General features: G+C 42.4%; 1 protein-coding gene and 1 pseudogene across 1 annotated transcript in view; both read right to left on the bottom strand.

Moving 5' to 3' along the window:
• Tnpo-SR (transportin 3) overlaps window positions 1–23,014 on the bottom strand; it is a 453,809-nt gene that overhangs the window by 367,658 nt on the left and 63,137 nt on the right. Inside the window, exon 2 of the mRNA XM_080278214.1 lies at window positions 16,576–16,671. Within this exon, the coding sequence (XP_080134340.1) occupies window positions 16,576–16,671 (96 nt within the window). The remainder of the gene's footprint in view (window positions 1–16,575; window positions 16,672–23,014) is intronic.
• LOC145407295 (5S ribosomal RNA) lies at window positions 22,604–22,722 on the bottom strand (annotated as a pseudogene).

Here is a 23,014-nt window from a genome sequence, read left to right as displayed (position 1 = left end):
TAAGGCTAAAAATTACTATGAAAAAATAGAAATTAATGATTGGTTGTAGATCCTTATTAAAAAAAAAAAAAAAAAAAAAAAAAAAAAAAAAAAAATGCCTAACTGATAAATACTCTACTTTTCCTGAGTACATTTGTTATAAGAAAGGAATTCTGGTGTATCCTTTCAATGTTGGCTCAGATCTCTATTCAAAGGCAGAACAATCTTCAAGACCTGTGTTCAATCAATTTTGAGTAGCTCCTCTGTCACGGAAAAACTTAGTGATGGTGTACTCGGTAAACTTTTCACTGAATGTCTATCTATCTATCTATTGCCTGACGCCCTATTCCCGCAAAGGGTGGCTGCAGACAAAACGCCTCCAAGTCGCTCTGTCACCCACCATTTGACTACCCTCCCCCCAACTCACCTCCCCCTCCCTCATATACCTCTCTGCTCCATCCCTCCACCTCATCCTCGGTCTACCCCTCCCTCTCCCTCCCTCCACCTCACCTACATACACTCTCTTAGTCAGTCTTTAATTCTCCATTCTCTTCACATGTCCAAACCACATCAGTGTATTTCTCCTAATCTTCTCAACCACATCCACATCCACCCCACAATGTTCCTTCACTTCTTCATTTGTCAACCTGTCCCTCCACGTCACTCCAAATGCTCCTCTCAAGTAACTCATTTCCACTGCTCTCACTCTTGACTTGTTCCCCTCTTGCAAGGTCCACGCCTTGCTTCCATATGTCAGGGTAGGGATCACAATACTATCATGCAGTGACTTCTTAACTTCCATACTCACCTCCCTATTTCTCATCACTGCTTTCAGTGTACCAACAACCTTCCGTCCCTGCTGTACCCTTTCATGCACTTCATCCCCCAAAGTTCCATCCTTACTCATCACACTACCCAAGTACTTGAATGCACTCACATTCTCCATATCCTCACCATCCAACCTCACTGCACACTCTGTGACTTCATTCCTCTTAAACACCATAACTTTACTTTTGTTTACATTAACTTTCAGATTCCTCCTCCTACACACTGTCCCAAATTCATTCACCAAACCTTGCAACTCCCATTCATCTTCACTCAACAATACTGTATCATCAGCAAACAGCAACACCGGAATCTTCCAAATCTCACCCTCATTCATTAGAGCCACCCCCACATCCACTGCCCTACCTTGCACCTCCTTTACAACCCCATCCATGTATATATTAAACAGCCATGGAGACATCACACAACCCTGTTTCAGTCCCACACTGAGATCAAAGAACTCACTCAGCTCACCATCCACTCGCACCGTAGCCCTAGCTCCTTCGTACATGCTCTTCACGGCATTCAACAATTTCCCCTCCACTCCATATATTCTTAATACCTTCCACATACCTTGCCTATCTATTCTGTCATAAGCTTTCTCCAAGTCCATGAAGGCACCATACACTTTCCTTCCCTTCTTTAGATACTTCTCCATTAAACATCTTACAACAAATATCTGATCTACACACCCTTTTCCTTCCTAAATCCCCCTTGTTCTTCTCTTAAAATGATACAATGTTGCCAACTCATTATTAACATCATATCTTAATCTAAGATGCCACTGTCATGCAAAAACAATATCCATATACAGACCAAATAATTAATAGCAGTTCTGTTGCAATGCTTGCACTACAGTAATTGGCATATGTTAACTACTGTACAACATCAAATACAAAACTTGTAATCAACTATGACAGATAATTTAGGTTAGGTTAAGCACATACATATCATATGTAGACCTTACATACTTAAAACCTTCATTCAGTACTCTATTGGAAATAAACTTTTTTTTGATGAGTATATATGATCTCTATTGTACAGTGCCAAAAATGACCCTTGTAACCATTGTGATAGATACTACAAAGTAAGTTATGAAATATCATATACTTAACCCCTAACCAAAATTATTTTAGGCAGGGTACCTCCCACAACCGCAATTTGGGGGTGTTTTGGTGACTTTCACCAAGAGCAAATTGATTGTGTTCTGGCTAAAGAGGAAGAATTTACACGTCTGACAACGTAATCCACACCCCTGTATGCCAAATGGTCACCGCACAATCATGTGTCAAAGTTAAAAAAAGCTTATAATAGTTACTCCTCGAAAACGTGAAAATTTTGATAACTACATATTTTTCTTATTGAAACAGGTCATTTCAAAGTGTTATGTCACACCAACCATGAAAACAGGTGTATGTAGGTGTGGGGAGAAGGCCTATAGTTATGGGGATTGGGAAAATAACCAACTTTTTGCATGAAAAGCAAGCACTTCAGTGTGTTCTGTAACATCTTGGTGGCCTAATATCTCTCGGCAGTCTGTAGAGGGTGGGAGGGTAGTAAGGGACAAGCAGGGAGGGATGGGGTGGGGTTCAGGGGGGACACAAGGCTAGCAGGGTGGGAGGGGCGAGAGTGGGTGGGAAGGGACACAGGCGGTGGTGGGAAGAGAGATGCAGGTGCGTGGAGGGGTGGGAGGGTGATGGGGGACAAGGAGGGAGTGGGGTAGAGGGTGGCATGGAGGCAGCCCAGAGGGGGGAGGGGGAGCTCTCCCACCACCCGGGTTGGTATGATCCCCCCCTCACGCCACACAGGGGTGAGTTCTTATTGGCCTGAAGCCATGAACATCATAATCAGGGCGGAGGATACGCTCCAGTTTTTTATTGGCCCCACTCAATTGATGCGATTAGGCATTTTGGCATAAAACTCAAATCACATCAATTGACGCGATTAAGACTTTAGGGGTTAAAACCCACATACTGTATTAGACTTACAATGGTCTGGACCCATACTCTTTATATCGTATGCTATGAAACATATATGATGATGATGTACTATATTTAATTTACTCTTATCATTACCCTCAAACACTGCAAGTCCACTGCTAAACTATGGCATCCCCCACCCATCTCTCTGAGTCCCTTGACTAAGACAATCTCTGTCAGGTTTCACCTACATTTTTCTCCAACTCATCTCTAAACCTCCTGTCTGGCCTTTTATCTGTACGTTTGCAATCCCTTGGAGTTCAGTCAGTCAGCCTAGCCTCTTGCTCCATCGGTTATCCCACGTTCTTGCTACAAGATCTGCCCACTTCCATTACTGTTCTATGATGTCTTTTACTCTCGTCTACTCTCTCACCTAAGATGATCTTTTCCTGTCACTCAACAATATTTCCAACATTGACCTTTCCATTGCTCTGAGAATGAATTAGTTGGTTTTCTATCGATTCTGTTAGTTTCCTGGTCTCACAACTGTACATCATAGCTGGGACTATACAGCTGTTATGTGCTTTTTGTTTCATCCATACTAGCAAGCTACTTTCCATAATGTCTCTATGTTCACTGGAAACTTTCCATCCAATGATAATGCATCTTTTTATTTTGCTATCATGGTCTTTCGTTAGTTGGCATGTGCTCCATGTAACTGTACCCCTCAGCTTCAAGGATTTCTTCAAATATTTTGATGATGCTCTTTGGTATATTCAGACTGAACATTGGTTTTACTCAAGTTCATCTTTAGCCCTACTCTGAGACTTTCTTTAGGTCATTTAACATCTCTTGCAATGTCTCTGCTGTTTCTGAGATTAGGACTATGTCAAATGCAAATCTTAAGTGGTTCAAGTTTTCCCCATCACTGTTTACTCCTCTGTTTTCCCAATCTAGTTTTCTGAAAGTACTTTCAAGGCATGCTGTAAATAATTTTGATGAAACTGTATCTCCCTGATGTATGCCTTTCTCACTCTGAATTTTTTATGAATCTTTACTTAATTCAACAGTAGGAGTTCCCTCTTTATATCTATTTTTGAGTAGTTTTACAATGTTCTTGTTTATTCTTTGTCCCCATAATGAAGTTATAATTGCTAAGTGTTCCTCTGAGTCAAAAGCCTTTTCATAATCAACAAAACCTAAGCACAGTGGTTTATTGTATTCTGTAGTTTTCTCATTTTGCTGTCACTGTGTGAATGATCGGTAGTCGAATACCAACTTTGAAATCCTACCTGTTCACAAGGTAAGTTTTCTTCCAAATCTGTTGTTATTGCATTTGTAAGGACTTTGGTGAAAACTTGTAAATAACTGATAAAAAGGTACCGGTAGTAGTAGCTGTTCCCTGGGCAGTCTGGCCGAACAGCCCGGTGATAATAAGGTAATACTGTACACTGATAGTTAGTGAAAAGTTGTAAATAATTATGATAAGGTAATACTGTACACTGATAGTTACTAAGAACTTTTGAGTCACATTTCTTTCAGAGCAAAATAACTACAATATTGCATTGTACTATGTTTCAAGAATTTTCTTTTTCTTTATACTGTACATTGCGTAAATATACGACTGAGCCAATTTTGAATTCCCACATCCAACAGTGTATCTGCTACTATTCCATCTTCTCTGGGGCCTTTCCTCTCTTCATATTTTTTAAAAGGAAGGGTTATTTTTTCTGGCATTAACCCTGGTATTTCACTTGTGTCAAATGAAAAGTAAGCTATCAGTACTACTGTCTTTGATGCATACAGTTCTTTGTAAAATTTTTCAACTCTCTTCACCATCTTCTATCTGCATTTAATGATTTCACCATTTTTCTCTTTCCGTGATAGAATCTGTTGCTTTCCCAGTGCCATTTTACTTCAAACCTGTGTCATAGTGGTTTTCTTGATCTGATCAATGTTTCTCTTTTGATTTTCTACTCTTTGTCTCTTGTTGATAAGCTCATTTAATTCTGCTCAATCTATTCATCTTTGTTTTTACTTTCATCTTTCTTTCCATGAGTTCGAGGGTAATTCTTTACATATTGTTGGCTTTGGCTGTATTAGCTTTCTCTACTACCTCAGCTGAATCTCTTAACACTCTTATTAGTCTGTCATTCAACTCACCAATGTCGCATGGCAAATTCAGAGCCTGAAATCTGTTCTTTATTTCTAACTGAAAGGTAGCTTTATATTTGCTTAGTTTTACTGGGCATATCATTTTATTTTTAAGCAGCTTCTTTCTTTCCCTTCTGAAACTGAATCTGGCTGTGAAACCCACAAATCTCTGGTACTTCCTATATTTGCTTTGTTGACAGATGTGACACTAGTAATCATTCATCTGTAGTAAAATAGGTGGTTGCTGTCTTGAAGCTGAATTATTTTTTCATCTTTTCTGTGGATCTTGCTCTGACCTGAAATATCCCAAATAACATTTTCTAATTCTGTCCTTAAGCTCTCAAGTTTGTAATTTTCTCAAAGGCTTCTTACACTGTATGTGCAGATTTTCATGGATTTCAGTTTGTTTAATGTCCTGGTCTCCAATTTGCCAAGACAGTGCCTACTCACATGCGGTGGTACAGTCATGGACAGAGAAACTTGGACAGGTGAAGCGGGGCAAATGTCATAATTTCTCTTTTCCCCCAGCTTGTCCATCACTCTTCATTCATGACTCCTTTCCCCCATTCCCCCACCCCCCCATCCTGTGTATTCCATCCCTCCCTCTTCCGTGGGCTACTCAGCTATCACTACAAACACACACACACACACACACACACACACACACACCTGAGTAGCTCATCATCATTCTTCATGTATGCAGCTGCTCTCTCTCTCTCTCTCTCTCAAGATTCTGTAGGAGTGAATAATGATGTCAGTGCAAAGTATGTCTTAACTGCTAAAACTATAATTAATAAAACTATCTATCTATTCCCAGATGCCTTAATCCCATATGGGGTGGCCACAAACAAATCGCCTCCACATCGCCCTGTCCCCCACCATTTCACTGCCTTGCTCCCAACTCTCTCTCTCATATACCTCTCCACTTCATCCCTCCATCTCATCCTCGGCCTCCCCCTCCCTCTTCCCCCCTCCACCTCACTAACAAACACTCTCCTCATCAGTCTCTCACCCTCCATCCTCTCCACATGGCCAAACCACCTCAGTGTGTTCCTCCTAATGCTTCCTATCACATCCACATCCACACCACAATGCTCCTTTATATCCTCATTTGTCAGCCTGTCTCTCCATGTGACTCCACAGGCTCCTCTTAAATAACTCATTTCCTTTGCCCTCCCTCTTTGACTTGTGTCCTTCCAACAACGTCCAAGCTTCACTTCGATACGTTAGAGTTGGTATCACAATACTGTCAAGTAGCAACTTTATCACTTCCATGCTCACTTCCCTGTTTCTTACCACTGCCTTCAAGGAACCAGCAACCATTCTTCCTTGTTATACCCTTTCAAGCACTTCACCCTCCAAACTTCCGTTCTTACTCATCACACTACCCAAGTACTTAAATGTACTCACATTTTCCATTTCCTCACCATCCAACCTCACTGTACATTCACTGACTTCACCTCTCTCAAAGACAATCACTTTACTCTTCCCCAAATTCACCTTTAGATTCCGTTTCTTACACACTCTCCCAAACTCGTTCACCAAGCCGTGCAGCTCCCCTTCGTCTTCACTCAACAACACAGTATCATCTGCAAACAACAGTACAGGGAGTTTCCAAACACTATCCTCTCTCACCAGGGCCACTCCAACATCCACTTCCCTACCTTGTACCTCTTTTATTACCCCATCCATGTACAGATTGAACAACCATGGAGACATGACACATCCCTGTTTACACCCAACCTTCAAAGAGAAAAATTCACTCAGGTCACCATCCGCACACACTGCAGCCTTAGCACCATCATACATACTCTTCACATCATTCAACAACTTCCCATCTACTCCATATATTCTTAATACTTTCCACAATCCTTGTCTATCCACCCTGTCATATGCTTTCTCCAAATCCATGAAAGCTGCATACAACTTCTTTCCCTTGTCAAGAAACTTTCCCACAAAAGATCTAAGAATGAATATCTGATCTACACAACCTCTCCCCTTCCTAAAGTCTCCCTGCTCTTCTCCCACTAGTTCCTCTGTTCTTTCTCTAACTCTGTCAATAAGTATCCTACCATACACTTTTCCTATAACAATAGGAAGACAAATGCCCCTATGATTACCACACACTTCTTTTTCCCCTTTTCCTTTGTACAAGGAAGTAATTATACCTGACTTCCAATCCTCCGGGACTCTACCTTCCTCCCAGGCCAACCTGCATATCATTCACACCCATTCTACTACTATCTCTCCCCCATGCTTCAGCATTTCACCACACACTCCATCAATTCCTGGGGCATTCCCCAGTTTGACTATCTTCATTGCTTCCATAACTTCTATCTTACTGATTTCTTCCTGTCTTCTCATCTCCCTCCTTCTCCCAGCCATTCCCCACCCACTTATACTCGGATTCCTTCCATCCACTATGTTCAACAATTCCTTAAAGTGTTCTCTCCATCTGCTCACTTCTTCTCCCTTCCCCACCAGGCTTTTCGTCTCATTAACTCTCCTCCTCTTACTGACTCCCTTCAACCTCTGTCTCTTCGCCGCACTGTTGCATCTTTATCACTTTCTATCGCTATTTTAATAGTCACTGCTCCTCTGAACTGTCTGCTTGCATTCCTCCACCTCAACGACGGGCACATAGCACCCGTCTGGCAGGAAACTCTCATCCCTTTTCTGTCCAACTCTCTAATGCAAGAGTTAACCGTTACTCCCAGTCTTTCATTTATGCAACAGGTCAACTCTGGAACTGTCTCCCTCTGTCTGTATTTCCTGCTGCCTATGATCAGTCTTTCAAACGCAGTGTGTCCAGGCATCTCGAAATGATCGGATCTTGAATTTGGCTCTCTATTGTATTTTGTTTTTCTCTTGGAGGGAACTGTTACTGCAGGCTCATGGCCTTTGGTTCCCTCTTCCTTGCAAAAAAAAAAATCTACCATTTGTATCTTTCACTCCCCTGCTTACTTCAGCGCCACCCTGTTTTACTGTCTTCACCTCTTTCCAGAACATTTTCTTACAGTCCCTCCTCTTTGCACTCAAATTCCTTCCAAATTCCTCATCCACTCTCTTCTTACTAATATTTTCACCTCTCTTCCTTTCTACATATAACTCTCTCTTCCACCTCTCAACTTCTTCCACGCCCTTATTTCTCATCCATTCATTGTATGCTTTCTTCTTTTGTGCTACAGCCTGTCTCACCTCTTCATTCCACCACACTGTTCCTTGCACCCCTCTTCGTCTTCTCTTCACCTCACACACCACATCACGTGCTGCACATATTTCTTCTGCAAATATCCTGAACACACCTTCCACGCCCCCCATCTGCTCCAATTCATATTTACCCAATTGTTCCTCCACTTCTCTCTTATATTCTGCCATTTTCTCATCCTCCTGTAACCTTTCCACTCTCTTTGCAACTACTCCTTCTTCCCATCCTTCCCTTCTTCTATTTCTCCATGTTGCTTGGATCTTGATACTGGTCACCACCAAGTAGTGATCAGAAAGTCCACTCCCCCAACCTCTATAAGCTCTTGCATCCAATAAACATCTTCGCATCCTTTCATCCAAACACACATAATCAATCATTGCCTTCCCTTCATTCAGTTCACCATCCACTCTTCTTATCACACGCCATGTATACCTGTGGATCAATTTGTGCCTGAAGAGGGTATTGGCTATCACCAACCCCCTCCCGGCACAAGTGTCCACTAACGCACTGCCATTCTTATCTATCTCAGCAGGCACACCCCACTCACCAACTATTCCATCCACCTTCACATTCCCTACTTTACCATTCATATCACAAATCAAAAGCACTCTCTCATTCCTTCCAAACTTTTCCATGCACACTTCCACATTTGTCCAGAACTCTTCTCTCACTCTGCTTGCACAATCTTGCGTTGGTGCATACATGCACACAATCGCCCACATTTGTATTCCAACTTTCAATCTTACCCACACAATCCTTGACCCAACTGATCCATACTCTCCTTATGTTCTTCTTCCATCTTTTACTCACAACAATACACACGCCTTCTTTTGCCCTCTCATTCTCACCTACTCCTGCACATATACCCCCATCCATACTCCCATTCTCTCACACTCTTTCCTCTCCATTAAGTTTCAGTTACTCCACATACATCCACTTTTGCACCCTCAAACACCTGGACAATCTCTCTCTGTATCACCTCATCATTCGCACCCCTTACATTCCATGTTGCGATCTGTACCATGTCCATTGTATGGTCCTTGGTCATCATCTTTTGGTCAGTTCTTGTCCGAGGCTTCTTGTTCGTTTTTTTAGTTAGCTTTTTTCAGGGGAGGGGCACTAACCCTCCACCAACCCTTTTAGTCGTCTCGTACGACAAGCAGGGATACTGGGGGAGTATTCTTGAAAAAACCCCTATCCCCAGGGAGTAAACTTTGGAACATATTTAAAGAGGACAACTGTAGAAGTCGGTTGGCCCATGCGAGGCAGCTGCTTTTATGTATGGGTCTGCATACTAGAATAGGCCATGTAAGTCCGTGACCTATCCTCCACAGTTAGTATTTTGTTCAACCTCCATTGTTTTCAATGGCAGCTTGCAGGCATTTTGGCACAGAGGCGACATGATTGTAGATCATATGTGGTTTCCTGGCGGAGGGTTAGTGCCCCTCCCCGGAAAACAACTACTAAAAAAAACAAACAAGAAGCCTCGGACAAGGACTGACCAACCGATGATGACCCAGGACCGGACAAAGGACTTGGTAATGAGTACATGGAATGTAAGAGGAGCGAATGATGAGGTGAAAGAGAGAGAGACTGTCCAGGTGCTTGAGGATGCGAAAGTGGATGTATGTGGAATAACTGAAACAAAATGGAGAGGAGAAAGTGTGAGAGAATGGGAGTATGGATGGGGTATATGTGCAGGAGTAGGTCAGAATGAGAAGGCAAAGGAAGGAGTATGTACAGTTGTGAGTATAAGAAGGAAGAGGAGCATAAGACAGTATGGATCAGTTGGGTCAAGGAGTGTGTGGGTAAAGTTGAAAGTTGGAATACAAATGTGGGCGATTGTGTGTGTGTATGAACCAACGCAAGATCGTGCTAGAAGAGTGAGAGAAGAGTTCTGGAAAAATATGGAAGTGTGCATGGAAAACTTTGGAAGGAATGAGAGAGTGTTTTTGATTGGTGATATGAATGGTAAAGTTGGGAATGTGAAGGTGGATGGAATAGTTGGTGAGTGGGGTGTGCCTGCTGAGATAGATGAGAATGGGAGTGCGTTAGTGGACATTTGTGCTGGGAGGGGGTTGGTGATAGCCAATACCCTCTTCAGGCATAAAATGATCCACAGGTATACATGGCGAGTGATGAGAAGGGTGGGTGGTGAACTGAATGAAAGGAAGGCAATGATTGATTATGTGTGTGTGTGGATGAAAGGATGCGAAGATGTGTAAAGGATGCAAGAGTGTATAGAGGTTGGGGGAGTGGACTTTCTGACCACTACTTGGTGGTGGCCAGAATTAGAATGCAAGTAAGATGGAGGAATAGAAGAAGGGAAAGACGAGAGGAAGGAGTAGTTGCAAGGAGAGTGGAAAGGTTACAAGAGGATGAGAAAAAGGCAAAGTATAAGAGAGAAGTGGAGGAACAATTGGGCAAATATGAATTGGAGCAGATGGGAGACGTGGAAGGTGTGTTCAGGATATTTACAGAAGAAATATGTGCAGCATGTGATGTGGTGTGTGGAAGGAAGAGAAGACGGAGGGGGGTGCAAGGAACAGCGTGGTGGACTGAAGAGGTGAGACAGGCTGTGGCACAAAAGAAGAAAGCATACAATGAATGGATAAGAAATAGGGGTGTGGAAGAAGTTGAGAGGCGGAAGAGAGAGTTATATGTGGAAAGAAAGAGAGAGGTGAAAAGATTAGTAAGAGAGAGTAAGAAGAGAGTGGATGAGGAATTTGGAAGGAATTTGAGTGTAAAGTGGAGGGACTGTAAGAAAATGTTCTGGAGAGAAGTGAAAAGAGTAAGACAGGGTGGAAGTGAAGTAAGCAGGGGAGTGAAAGATAAAAGTGGTAGATTACTAGCGGAGAAGGGAGAAAAAGTGAACAGATGGAGAGAACACTTTAAGGAATTGTTGAACGTAGAGGATGGAAGTAATGCGAGTATAAGTGGCTGGGGAATGGCTGGGAGAAGGAGGGAGGTGAGAAGACAGGAAGAAATCAGTAGGATAGAAGTTGTGGAAGCAATGAAGAAAGTTAAAACGGGGAAAGCCCCAGGAATTGATGGAGTGTCTGGTGAAATGTTGAAGCATGGAGGAGAGATAGTAGTAGAATGGATGTGGAAGATGTGCAGATTGGCCTGGGAGGAAGGTAGAGTCCTGGAGGATTGGAAGTCAGGTGTAATTATTCCCTTGTACAAAGGAAAAGGGGAAAAAGAAGTGTGTGGTAATCATAGGGGTATTTGTCTTCTTAGTATAATAGGAAAAGTGTATGGTAGGATACTTATAGACAGAGTTAGAGAAAGAACAGAGAAATTAGTTGGAGAAGAACAGGGAGGCTTTAGGAAGGGAAGAGGTTGTGTAGATCAGATATTCATTCTTAGATCTTTAGTGGAAAAGTTTCTAGAGAAGGGAAAGAAGTTGTATGCGGCTTTCATGGATTTGGAGAAAGCATATGACAGGGTGGATAGACAAGGATTGTGGAAAGTGTTAAGAATATATGGAGTAGATGGGAAGTTGTTGAATGCTGTGAAGAGTATGTACGATGGTGCGAAGGCTGCAGTGCGTGTGGATGGTGAACTAAGTGAATTTTTCTCTTTGAAAGTTGGTTTGAAACAGGGATGTGTCATGTCTCCATGGTTGTTCAATCTGTACATGGATGGGGTAATAAAAGAGGTACAAGGTAGGGTAGTGGATGTTGGAGTGGCCCTGGTGAGAGAGGATAGTGTTTGGAAACTCCCTGTACTGTTGTTTGCAGATGATACTGTGTTGCTGAGTGAAGATGAAGGGGAGCTGCAAGGCTTGGTGGATGAGTTTGGGAGTGTGTGTAACAAATGGAATCTAAAGGTGAATGTAGGGAAGAGTAAAGTGATGGTCTTTGAGAGAGGTGAGGTTAGTGAATGTACAGCGAGGTTGGATGGTGAGGAATTGGAAAATGTGAGTACGTTTAAGTACTTGGGTAGTGTGATGAGTAAGGATGGAGGTTTGGAGGGTGAAGTGCTTGAAAGGGTACAGCAGGGAAGAAAGGTTGTTGGTTCCTTGAAAGCAGTGATAAGAAACAGGGAAGTGAGCATGGAAGTGAAAAAGTTACTACATGACAGTATTGTGATACCAACTCTAACGTACGGAAGTGAAGCTTGGACATTGTTGGAAGGACACAAGTCAAGAGTGAGAGCAGTGGAAATGAGTTATTTAAGAGGAGCCTGTGGAGTCACGTGGAGAGACAGGCTGACGAATGAAGATATAAAGGAGCGTTGTGGTGTGGATGTGGATGTGATAGGAAGCGTTATGAGAAACACACTGAGGTGGTTTGGCCATGTGGAGAGGATGGAGGGTGAAAGACTGACGAAGAGAGTGTATGTGAGTGAGGTGGAGGGGGAGGCCGAGGATGAGATGGAGGGATGGGGTGGAGAGGTATATGAGAGAGGGGGGTGTGAGTTGGGAGCAGGGTAGTGAAATGGCGGGGGACAGGGCGACTTGGAGGCGATTTGTTTGTGGCCACCCCAAACGGGATTGAGGCGTCTGGCAATAGATAGATAGATAGATAGTCCGTGACCTATCCTCCACAGTTAGTATTTTGTTCAACCTCCATTGTTTTCAATGGCAGCTTGCAAGCATTTTGGCACAGAGGCGACATGATTGTAGATCATATGTGGTTTCCTGTGCATTAAGTTTCCATTCCCTTTGTGTATGCTGGAACAGGTTTGCTGCTGTTCTTTCTACTTCCTCTTCCCAGGAATTGAAAGTATTTCCTCACACATTTCAAGTGGAGTTTAAGTCACATGACTTGCTGGGCCACAGCAACTGCTCCACATCATTTTTCTCGTGGAACCACCTCTTCACTACTCTTGCAGTGTGAACAGGGCAATTGTCCTGCATGAAGAGGATCTTTTCAGAGTAAGGGAGAGCACTGGCGTGAACTGAAGCAAGCATCACTTCTAAAATTTCCTCGTAATGCTCTGCAGTAAATCTTCCCTCAATCCAAGCCAGCTCCCCAACATCATACAGATGGACCCACCCCCACACATTACAAGTGACATGACTGCTCCATCCCGCATAAAAGATGTTAGCCTCGGTATTATCAGCCATGGCCATTCTTATGATGTGATTTCTTGTGCATTTTCTGTCAGTGACCACATGACCCATGATAAAGGGTTTCGAGAAGTGAAATGACCGATGCCAAGTCATTTGTAACAACTGGAGTGTGAAATGACTGAGATGTCCACTGCAGGCTCCCGATATCTGGCGAGGCAACTGACATTTCCACTTCACACATACCTGTAGCTTAAAATTACAAAAGCTGCAAAGCAAGTTTGATCTTCAACCTCTCGAGACGTTAGCATGTTGAACTGTCATTATTTCCCTGCGGGCCAATTAACATCCACCTTCATACTTGCCTACTTCATTATTTCCCTGTGGGCCAATTAACATCCACCTTCATACTTGCCTACTTCATTATTTCCCTGTGGGCCAATTAACATCCACCTTCATACTTGCCTACTTCATTATTTCCCTGAAGGCAAATTAACGTCCACCTTCATACTTGCCTACTCCCTTCTGCCATAATTTTTGCCAAAGATTCCACTATATTTCTCCTCATCTTTACTTTCTAATTCAAAGCATGCCAATAGCTATTATAATAATTGTGCGCACACACACACACACAAATATATATATATAAATATATATATGTATATATATACAGTGGCCCCCTCCTCAGACAATGCAGTTAATGGGTCTGAGCATAGCACCTTCCAAATGGACACTGCACGGGTGAGTACACTGAAACCCAAATTACAAGGACAAATGGGTCTGGAAATGTACCAAAATTTTCCCTAACTCCCCCCTCTGACCTTCGTGACAATTTTTTTAATCCCTCCAGAGCATACAAAACATTAATTATTGTACACATACAGCCTCTACAAACATCACTGGGTAAAAGAAAGGGCTATTAGAGCATACAAACTGCTGCACAGAGTATTCAACATGGAAAGTATCCGAGGCTGAGGGGTTAAAGGGGACTGAAGTGCCTCTAACCCCTCTGGGGCTGAGGCTAAGTCTCAAAGCCCTGAAACTCCCTCTCATTGTCACTATCAGGTTGTGGGCTGGGCACTGCTGTGGTGCTAGGCTGTAGAGACTGGGGAAACTGATGGCAGAGGTGGCACCAGGGCTGGAGCAAGGTAGGCAATGATGAGGCACTGGGATGACTCATTAATCATTCTTATGAGCTTGGATTTCTGCTTGGCTAACAGTCAGTTGATTTCTATCTACCTATCTATCTACTGCCAGACACCTCAATCCCAAATGGGGTGGCCACAAATAAACTGCCTCCAAGTTACCCTGTCCCCGTCATTTCACTGCCCTCCTCCTGGCTCACATCACCATCTCTCATATACTGTACCTCTCCACTGCATCCCTCCATCTCAGCCTCAGCCTCCCCCTCCCTCTACCCCCCTTCACCTCACTCCCATACACTTTCCTTGTTGGCCACTTGCTCTCCATCCTCTCTATCACATCCACATCCACACCACAATGCTCTTTCACTTCCTTATTTGTCAGTCTCTCTCTCCATGTAACTCCACATGCTCCTCTCAAATAAGTAATTTCCACTGCTCTCACTCTTGACTTGCGTCCTTTCAACAATGTCCAAGCTTCACTTCCATACATTAGAGCTGATATCACAATACTATCATGCGGCGACTTTTTTACGTCCATCCTCACTTCCGTATTTCTTACCACTGCTTTCAAAGAACCAGCAACCTTTCTTCCTCATTGTACCCTTTCAAGCACTTCATCCTCCAAACTTCCATTCTCAGTCAGCACACTACTCAAGTACTTAAATGCATCACATGCATTTTCTTGTCATCCAACCTTACCATACATGCAGTGCCTTCAATTCTCTCTTGACCATAACTTTACTCTTCCTTACATTCATCTTTAGGGTCCGTTTCTTACACACTCTCCCAAACGCATTCAGTCGATTTAACTGTGGGAAAATTGAAGTTTGTCATCGCTGTTCTTGACCTCCACAATGGAGTCTTTGAGCCTATCCCCAATCTTGAGGATGTTGCTGAACTGCTGATGAGGAGGCCCTTGACTATTCTCTTCCTCTGCTGTCTTCATTTGATGATGCTTCTGTTACCCTCTGCTCCTCCTTGCTGACCTCCCAGATCCTAATAGCCATGTCAGGGGAGACAATGAGCTTGATGACGTCAGCACGGGATATGCCGGAAAAGCCTTTCGTGGTTGCTGTTGTGCCACCTCTGCCATCTTCCCTAATGCATCAACGAATAGTGTGGTGGGGACCATTAAACATGTAGCAGAATCGGCACCCTTGTTACATTGTCCCACAGTGTAACAATGTTCAGCAATGCATCTCTAATGCTGAATGACATTCAGTGGGTCTTGGTGGATGTCACTTGTGGAGATGGAGTCATAGGAGTAGGCAGGTTCACCTCCAGGTCTCCCCAGTCCTCACATAACAGCGCTGCCATGTCACTCCCCTGGTCGGTAGCAGTACGGGCTGCTTCTTAACTGTAAGCATAGTACTGTCCTCTGAAGGTGACAATAATCATTTGGTCCAAGGACTGGATAACACTAGTTGCGTTTGGTGGTAAAATAAATAAATAAATAAATAATAAAATAAAAATCCACCACCAAGTGATGCCCCACCAGGTACACAGAGTGGCCTGGACAATTATCTAAAAGTAGAATAACCTGAAAGCTATTTTTTTTTTTTTAATAATAATGCTCACCTGTGGTAACAAAAATTTTGTCAAACCTATCTAGAACTAGGTGGGACATCACCCAGTCACAGGTATTATGCCTTCAATGCATGCATAACTTTTCAATATTATATTGTCATTTCTTCTATTCTTTCAGTACAGTATTGTCATTTCTTATAATCTTACGAACAATACTGTGGCAACGTATTCTTTATATACAGTGAATACATAGCTAACAGTCACTGTAGAAGGTGGTGGCAGTCATCATCCTACCTCTACCTTTGTCTATTTTTTTTTTTTTTTCTACATCTGTCCTCCTCTCCTCTCATTTTTCACATAATTCCTATCACTTTTAATACTGTACTCTTCTTGCCACTTCAGGTCGTTCTACACTAGGTGACACACACCTAGTGTAGAATGACCTAATAGGTATTTTCCTGTGTCCCAGGAAACCATTTAAAATGCTCTGTGGCAAATAAGATGGTAATATGGAGCCAACTACTGTACTGTGCTCATTAACTGGGCAGAAAGACGCAAATGCAACATTCATACGACAAGCAACCTCCATACACTTTGCTGTGCCTCACTGTGATGAGGTTGTCTACCCAACAGGAACACCAGTTTATTGCACAGGATGACTGCAAGGATGGATGATTGCCCAGAGCTGATGGGTCTGCTAAGCCAGACAGACCAAGGCTAATGACAACACTAGAATCTCAAAACTGGGGTGGAAAGAAGCTAGTGCTGGCAACTGTATCAGGCGTGTGTAGTAGAGCTTACCTGTATCTTGGTACGAAGTGTCTGAGCAGCGAAGAAGCAAGAGTTGACATCGTGCTTGGCATGTAGTAATTGGTCCGCCACCTTCCATGCCTGCACCTGAGGGACATACACACAAACACCTTCAGTACAGCAAAATTCACAACTTTAATTTTACAGTGGACTCAGTCATTGCACTGCTAACTTGGCGACCACAACTAGTACTACCCTGAAGTAGTTCTCGAATCATAGTCAATCTAATATTATCCGGTCTGTCATAGTGAACCCTGTTTTGGTGAAGGTTGCTTATGGCAAACAATTTGTAAAAAAAAAAAAAAGCCTTGAGTGGGTGAGTGGATTCCAAGAGCTAACCTTGGGTAAAGGATAGTAAGAATGATTATGGCTCCACAAACTGCCATTCTTATCCTTAAAAAATCAGCTAACATCTTCACGCCTGCCCTGAATGTGACAGCACTAACATGTTTTAATACAAGATAGATGATCTGGAATTAATGACACAGTGGTGATACATGAGCACATGTGGAACCTGTATTTCTGTTTGGCTGAATGTGTAAAAACAATGTGAAAACAATGTATACAAGTACTAAATTCTGCATTCAAAGATGGAGATAGGCAAAAATGACTGTATAAAGATCACTGTAATTTGCATTTCATTTTGTTTTTGAAGGCTCCAACATTCTTGCATGCATCAGCCAAGGTCACCTAATGGCAGCTTTCCATGTCGCTCGATCTCTGGCAGCTTCCCTATTTAGTTTCTTATCCCTGAGGTCACACTCAATGACTTTGTCCCAGATCTTTTTAGGTCTACCTCTTGCTACCGTACCCCTACCATTAACATTTCTCACTTTCTGCACTCAATTTTCATCCCCCACTCTCTCCTCATGTCCAAACACAGTCAAAAACTTGCAAATGGATTCCAGTGACTTCCAATGACGTATTCTGCACTTGAATAAGGAGTTACATTAAAAATGTTTGTATAAAGTACATTGTTGTTGGTGTTGTTCAACTCCAGTCTGTCTGATCAAGCAGACCCATCAACCACAAACTGGCAACTGCTGGGGTTGCCCCACTGACTCCACACACAATTAACATTGTGTGTGTGTGTGTGTGTGTGTGTGTGTGTGTGTGTGTGTGTGGCATGTCACATGTGCTGTGCAGTGCTCTAGTATATGTGTTAGCCATATGAGTGGGACTAATGTACACATACAGTAGGGCATGTTTCATCTACAATTCCACCCATCCCAAATCTAAGCTGTATCTTCAGGTGATGCCGAAGATACATAACTGTAAAATGGATGCCAGGATTATGACCAAAAGGATGTCAAGATCAGGTCTAACTCATGAGGCTTTCTCCCCTTTAACCCTATCAGGTTCCTGAGCCGGGAACATTATGTCTGTGCTAGAGTCAGCCACTCTCACACTGACCCACATCTTCACAGTGCGATATTTTTCTTTGATCCCTTTGTGTAAATACACTCTTCATGACAGAGTGTTGGTTGTGGTGTCATTTTAAAGCTGAATAGTTTTACTTTATCGTAGTATGTTAAAAAAAGGAGAAAAAAGAAACTAAAATGTCAAAATGTCAAGTTGAAGTTAGGCAAAAACCAAAAATTTTATACCTTGCTGAAAAAAAAAAAAAAAAAAAAAAAAAAAAATAGAGATATGTAAACCTGGTTTAAACCATGCAAAACTACAATACTTTACCATTACACTGATATATAGATTATGGTACTACAGCAAATGCCCAATATAACGAACCCCAGTATTGCGAATTTCGGATATAACGAATGGCCAAAACGAGACCGAACTTCCCCCAGATTTTGCGAACGAAGGTCACTAAATGAGGGGGAAGTTCGGGAATCACACCATGGTGACAACAGCATCCCTTCCTGGCACAGTAAGCGTACTTCAACAGCATCCCTTCCTGGCACAGTAAGCGAACCTCAACAGCATCCCTTCCTGGCATAGTAGGTGTACTTCAACAGCATCCCTTCCTGGCACAGTAGGTGTACTTCAACAGCATCCATTCCTGGCACAGTAAGTGTACTGTAACAGTACCACATTATACTGTATTTTTATTATAGGTATTGAATTTATATGTACAACTTCATACAGTACACTCAAACCTCGATTTAAAGAACCTTCATTTAAGGGATTTTGGATTTAAGGGACTCCATATTCTACCAGACAAATGGACAAGACCATTCAAAAATGATACGTAATGAATCATTTATCTATCTATCTATCTATTGCCAGACGCCTCAATCCCGTTTGGGGTGGCCACAAACAAATCGCCTCCAAGTCGCCCTGTCCCCCGCCATTTCACTGCCCTGCTCCCAACTCACACCCCCCTCTCTCATATACCTCTCCACCCCATCCCTCCATCTCATCCTCGGCCTCCCCCTCCCTCTTCCCCCCTCCACCTCACTCACATACACTCTCTTCGTCAGTCTTTCGCCCTCCATCCTCTCCACATGGCCAAACCACCTCAGTGTGTTCCTCATAACGCTTCCTATCACATCCACATCCACACCACAACGCTCCTTTATATCCTCATTCGTCAGCCTGTCTCTCCACGTGACTCCACAGGCTCCTCTTAAATAACTCATTTCCACTGCTCTCACTCTTGACTTGTGTCCTTCCAACAATGTCCAAGCTTCACTTCCGTACGTTAGAGTTGGTATCACAATACTGTCATGTAGTAACTTTTTCACTTCCATGCTCACTTCCCTGTTTCTTATCACTGCTTTCAAGGAACCAGCAACCTTTCTTCCCTGCTGTACCCTTTCAAGCACTTCACACTCCAAACCTCCATCCTTACTCATCACACTACCCAAATACTTAAACGTACTCACATTTTCCAATTCCTCACCATCTAACCTTGCTGTACATTCACTAACTTCACCTCTCTCAAAGACCATCACTTTACTCTTCCCTACATTCACCTTTAGGTTCCGTTTCTTACACACTCTCTCAAACTCATCCACCAAGCCTTGCAGCTCCCCTTCGTCTTCACTCAACAACACAGTATCATCTGCAAACAACAGTACAGGGAGTTTCCAAACTCTATCCTCTCTCACCATGGCCACTCCAACATCCACTACCCTACCTTGTACCTCTTTTATTACCCCATCCATGTACAGATTGAACAACCATGGAGACATGACACATCCTTGTTTCAAACCAACTTTCAAAGAGAAAAATTCACTTAGTTCACCATCCACACGCACTGCAGCCTTCGCACCATCGTACATACTCTTCACAGCATTCAACAACTTCCCATCTACTCCATATATTCTTAACACTTTCCACAATCCTTGTCTATCCACCCTGTCATATGCTTTCTCCAAATCCATGAAAGCCGCATACAACTTCTTTCCCTTCTCTAGAAACTTTTCCACTAAAGATCTAAGAATGAATATCTGATCTACACAACCTCTTCCCTTCCTAAAGCCTCCCTGTTCTTCTCCAACTAATTTCTCTGTTCTTTCTCTAACTCTGTCTATAAGTATCCTACCATACACTTTTCCTATTATACTAAGAAGACAAATGCCCCTATGATTACCACACACTTCTTTTTCATTTATGAATGGTATTATTAATATGTTTCTTTGTACAGTACCTGTAAAATAATAATCATAATCATATAAATAAGTAAGGTAAGTGAAACAATCATTGCATTTCATAATAATGTCTTTATATGTGGTAAAACAATGGACATTTTCAAGCAAGGGACAAGTTGATTCCCCATTTAGTCCCTTAAATCGAGATTTGAGTGCATTGTATTTACATGTACAACTTCATAAACCATTGAATTTTCCATGTAAAACTTCATAAAGTTACTTTACGTTATGTTTGAGCACGTAGGACTGAACGACTCCCCTTACTGTATATAGCGAAATGAGTTCGGTAATCCCTCAGAAATACCGACCCCTCGTAAATAACAAACTTTTGGACATAGCAAACCACCCCTCGCCCCAATTACTTCATTATATCGAGGGTTTACTATATTTGCATTTTATTGCGCAGTACAATGAAAGGAAAGAGATGCACAATTTTATTTTAGTCTCAGACACATATTTGTTTTGCAATCCTTTTCTTTGATCGGTCAGTGTAAATGCACTTTTTATGATAGGATGCTGGTTATGATGTTATTTTGAAGCTGAACAGTTATACTTTATCATAGTATGTTCAAAAAAGGAAAACAAAGAAAATAAAACGTCAAAGCAACGAGTTGAAGTTAGGGAAAAACCACAAATTTTGTACCTTGCTGTAGAATAATATTCCCCAAGAATAAAGTCATAAGAAACAGAGCCATGAGTCAGACCAGTTGTGCAGCACCCGCCACGCATAGAGCAACCATTCTGTGACGTCACACTCGAGCCTCTATGTTATGACACAATTTATGGGGAATATTTTACAAAACTTTCTTAAAATGACGAATAAAGGCGTCAGTGGAATCTCAAAGGGCTAACAACACCCAGGTTAGGTCTCAAGGAGGCCAAGGTTCTGCATCAAGTATGATTCCAATCTGTCACGTTCTTTATATTTTGTTATAGGACAGAGTTACTGATATTCAGACAGTTGGACTGGGTTTTGTATTTTTTAATTATAAACTCAAAGCTGACTTGGGTTTCATGTCTTCCTAACTTTCTTGTACTGTGCTTCATTGTTGCTGTAAATTCAAGATCTGCCCTCTTGGTCAGGAACTAAGATTAACTCATGGATTGCCAGCCACAGCTCAGGCTGTGCTAGTCGTGCATCACTGCTAACTACTCCACCCCTATGCAAACTTACGCGTGGCGCTACCTCAAGACGGAGAGAGAGTTTTCTTTCTTTTCACCAGGTGATGCCCTGGATGTTTATCTTCGGGTTCATAATAAACAAAAACAAAATCTTTTTTTCCCATTTTTCACTACTCCCCTACGTAAACTTACGCATGGCCCTACACAAAGACGGAGAGAGTTTTTTTTTCACCAAATGATCCTCTGGATGTTTATCTTCAAGTTCATAACAACAGAACCTTAAAAAAAAAAAAAAAAAAAAAAAAAAAAAAAAAAAAAAAAAAAATTGCGCATCACACGGTGGGATAAAAAAAAGATAATTGCGCAATCCACGGGTTAATGGAGAAGGGGGGAACAATTCTGCTGCAGTAGTGAACTCCATCACAATAAAACAAAAACTATCTACCATATCTATCTATCTACTGCCAGACACCTTAATCCCGTAAAGGGTGGCCACAAACAAATCACCTCCATGTCGCCCTATCCCCTGCCCTTTCACTGCCCTGCTCCCAGCTCACATCTCCCTCTCATATACCTCTCCACTCCATCCCTCTATCTCATCCTTGGCCTCCCCCTCCCTCTCCCTCCCTCCATCTCACCCACATACACTCTCCTCATCAGTCTCTCACTCTCCATTCTCTCCACATACCCAAACCACATCAAAGTGTTAAAGCTTCCTATCACATCCACATTCACACCACAATGCTCCTTCACTTTCTCATTTGTCAGTCTGTCTCTCCATGTGACTCCACATGCTCCTCTCAAATAACTCATTTCTACTGCCCTCACTCTTGACTCGTGTCCCTCCAACAAGGTCCTAGCTTCACTTCCAAACGTTAGAGTTGGTATCACAATGCTGTCAACCAGCAAATTTTTCACCTCCATGCTCACCTCCCAGTTTCTTATCACTGCTTTCAAGGAACCAGCAACCTTTCTTCCTTGTTGTACCCTTTCAAGCACTTCACCCTCTAACCTTCCATCCTTACTCATCACACTACTGAAGCAGAGTTGATGGGTGATTCAGACCGGGTTTTGACAAACTTTTATAGTTTCCATGTATATTGAACTATAAGGCTCAAAATTTAATACAAACATAAGTGGATGAATACCTGTATGACAATATCCATCCATCCATCCATTGCCAGACGCCATGTATCCCAAACGGGGTGGTCAAGGGCTTAGAGTTAATTGTTTTACAGAGAGGGGCACTAATCCTCCACCAACCCCACTTGACACGTAGGGAGTTATGCCAACAGCATCTGGTGTTCCCAGGCGGTCACCCATCCAAGTACTAACCACACCCAACGTTGCTTAACTTCGCTTATCGGACGGGAAGCGGTGTACTCAACGTGGCATGGACAATATAATTTCAGTTATTTTCCTAAGCAATTTATATAGTTATATACCCAGAAATGTGGACCACATTGTGCAACAAAATGGGGTGATATGGTCTGACACTAAGGGGTGATTATGGACCACAAGAAAAAAATCATATTTTTAATTTTATTAGCTAGCTAATTAGTTTCCTTAGTTATATTTCTTAGCTCAGTCAACCTACTGAGCCCTAGGGTGCTCCCTTAACCAGAAAAAAAAGAAAGACAAAAAAAAAAAAAAATCTGGCATTAGCCAAAATAAAATCTCTTGTTAGCCTGAATAAA

The sequence above is a fragment of the Coenobita brevimanus genome, chromosome 72 (assembly GCF_032717465.1).
Source record: "Coenobita brevimanus isolate Jiangsu-jjx chromosome 72, ASM3271746v2, whole genome shotgun sequence".
Lineage (NCBI taxonomy): Eukaryota > Metazoa > Arthropoda > Malacostraca > Decapoda > Coenobitidae > Coenobita > Coenobita brevimanus.
The sequence above is the reverse complement of the archived record's forward strand: the minus strand, read 5'-3'. Positions and strand labels throughout refer to the sequence as shown.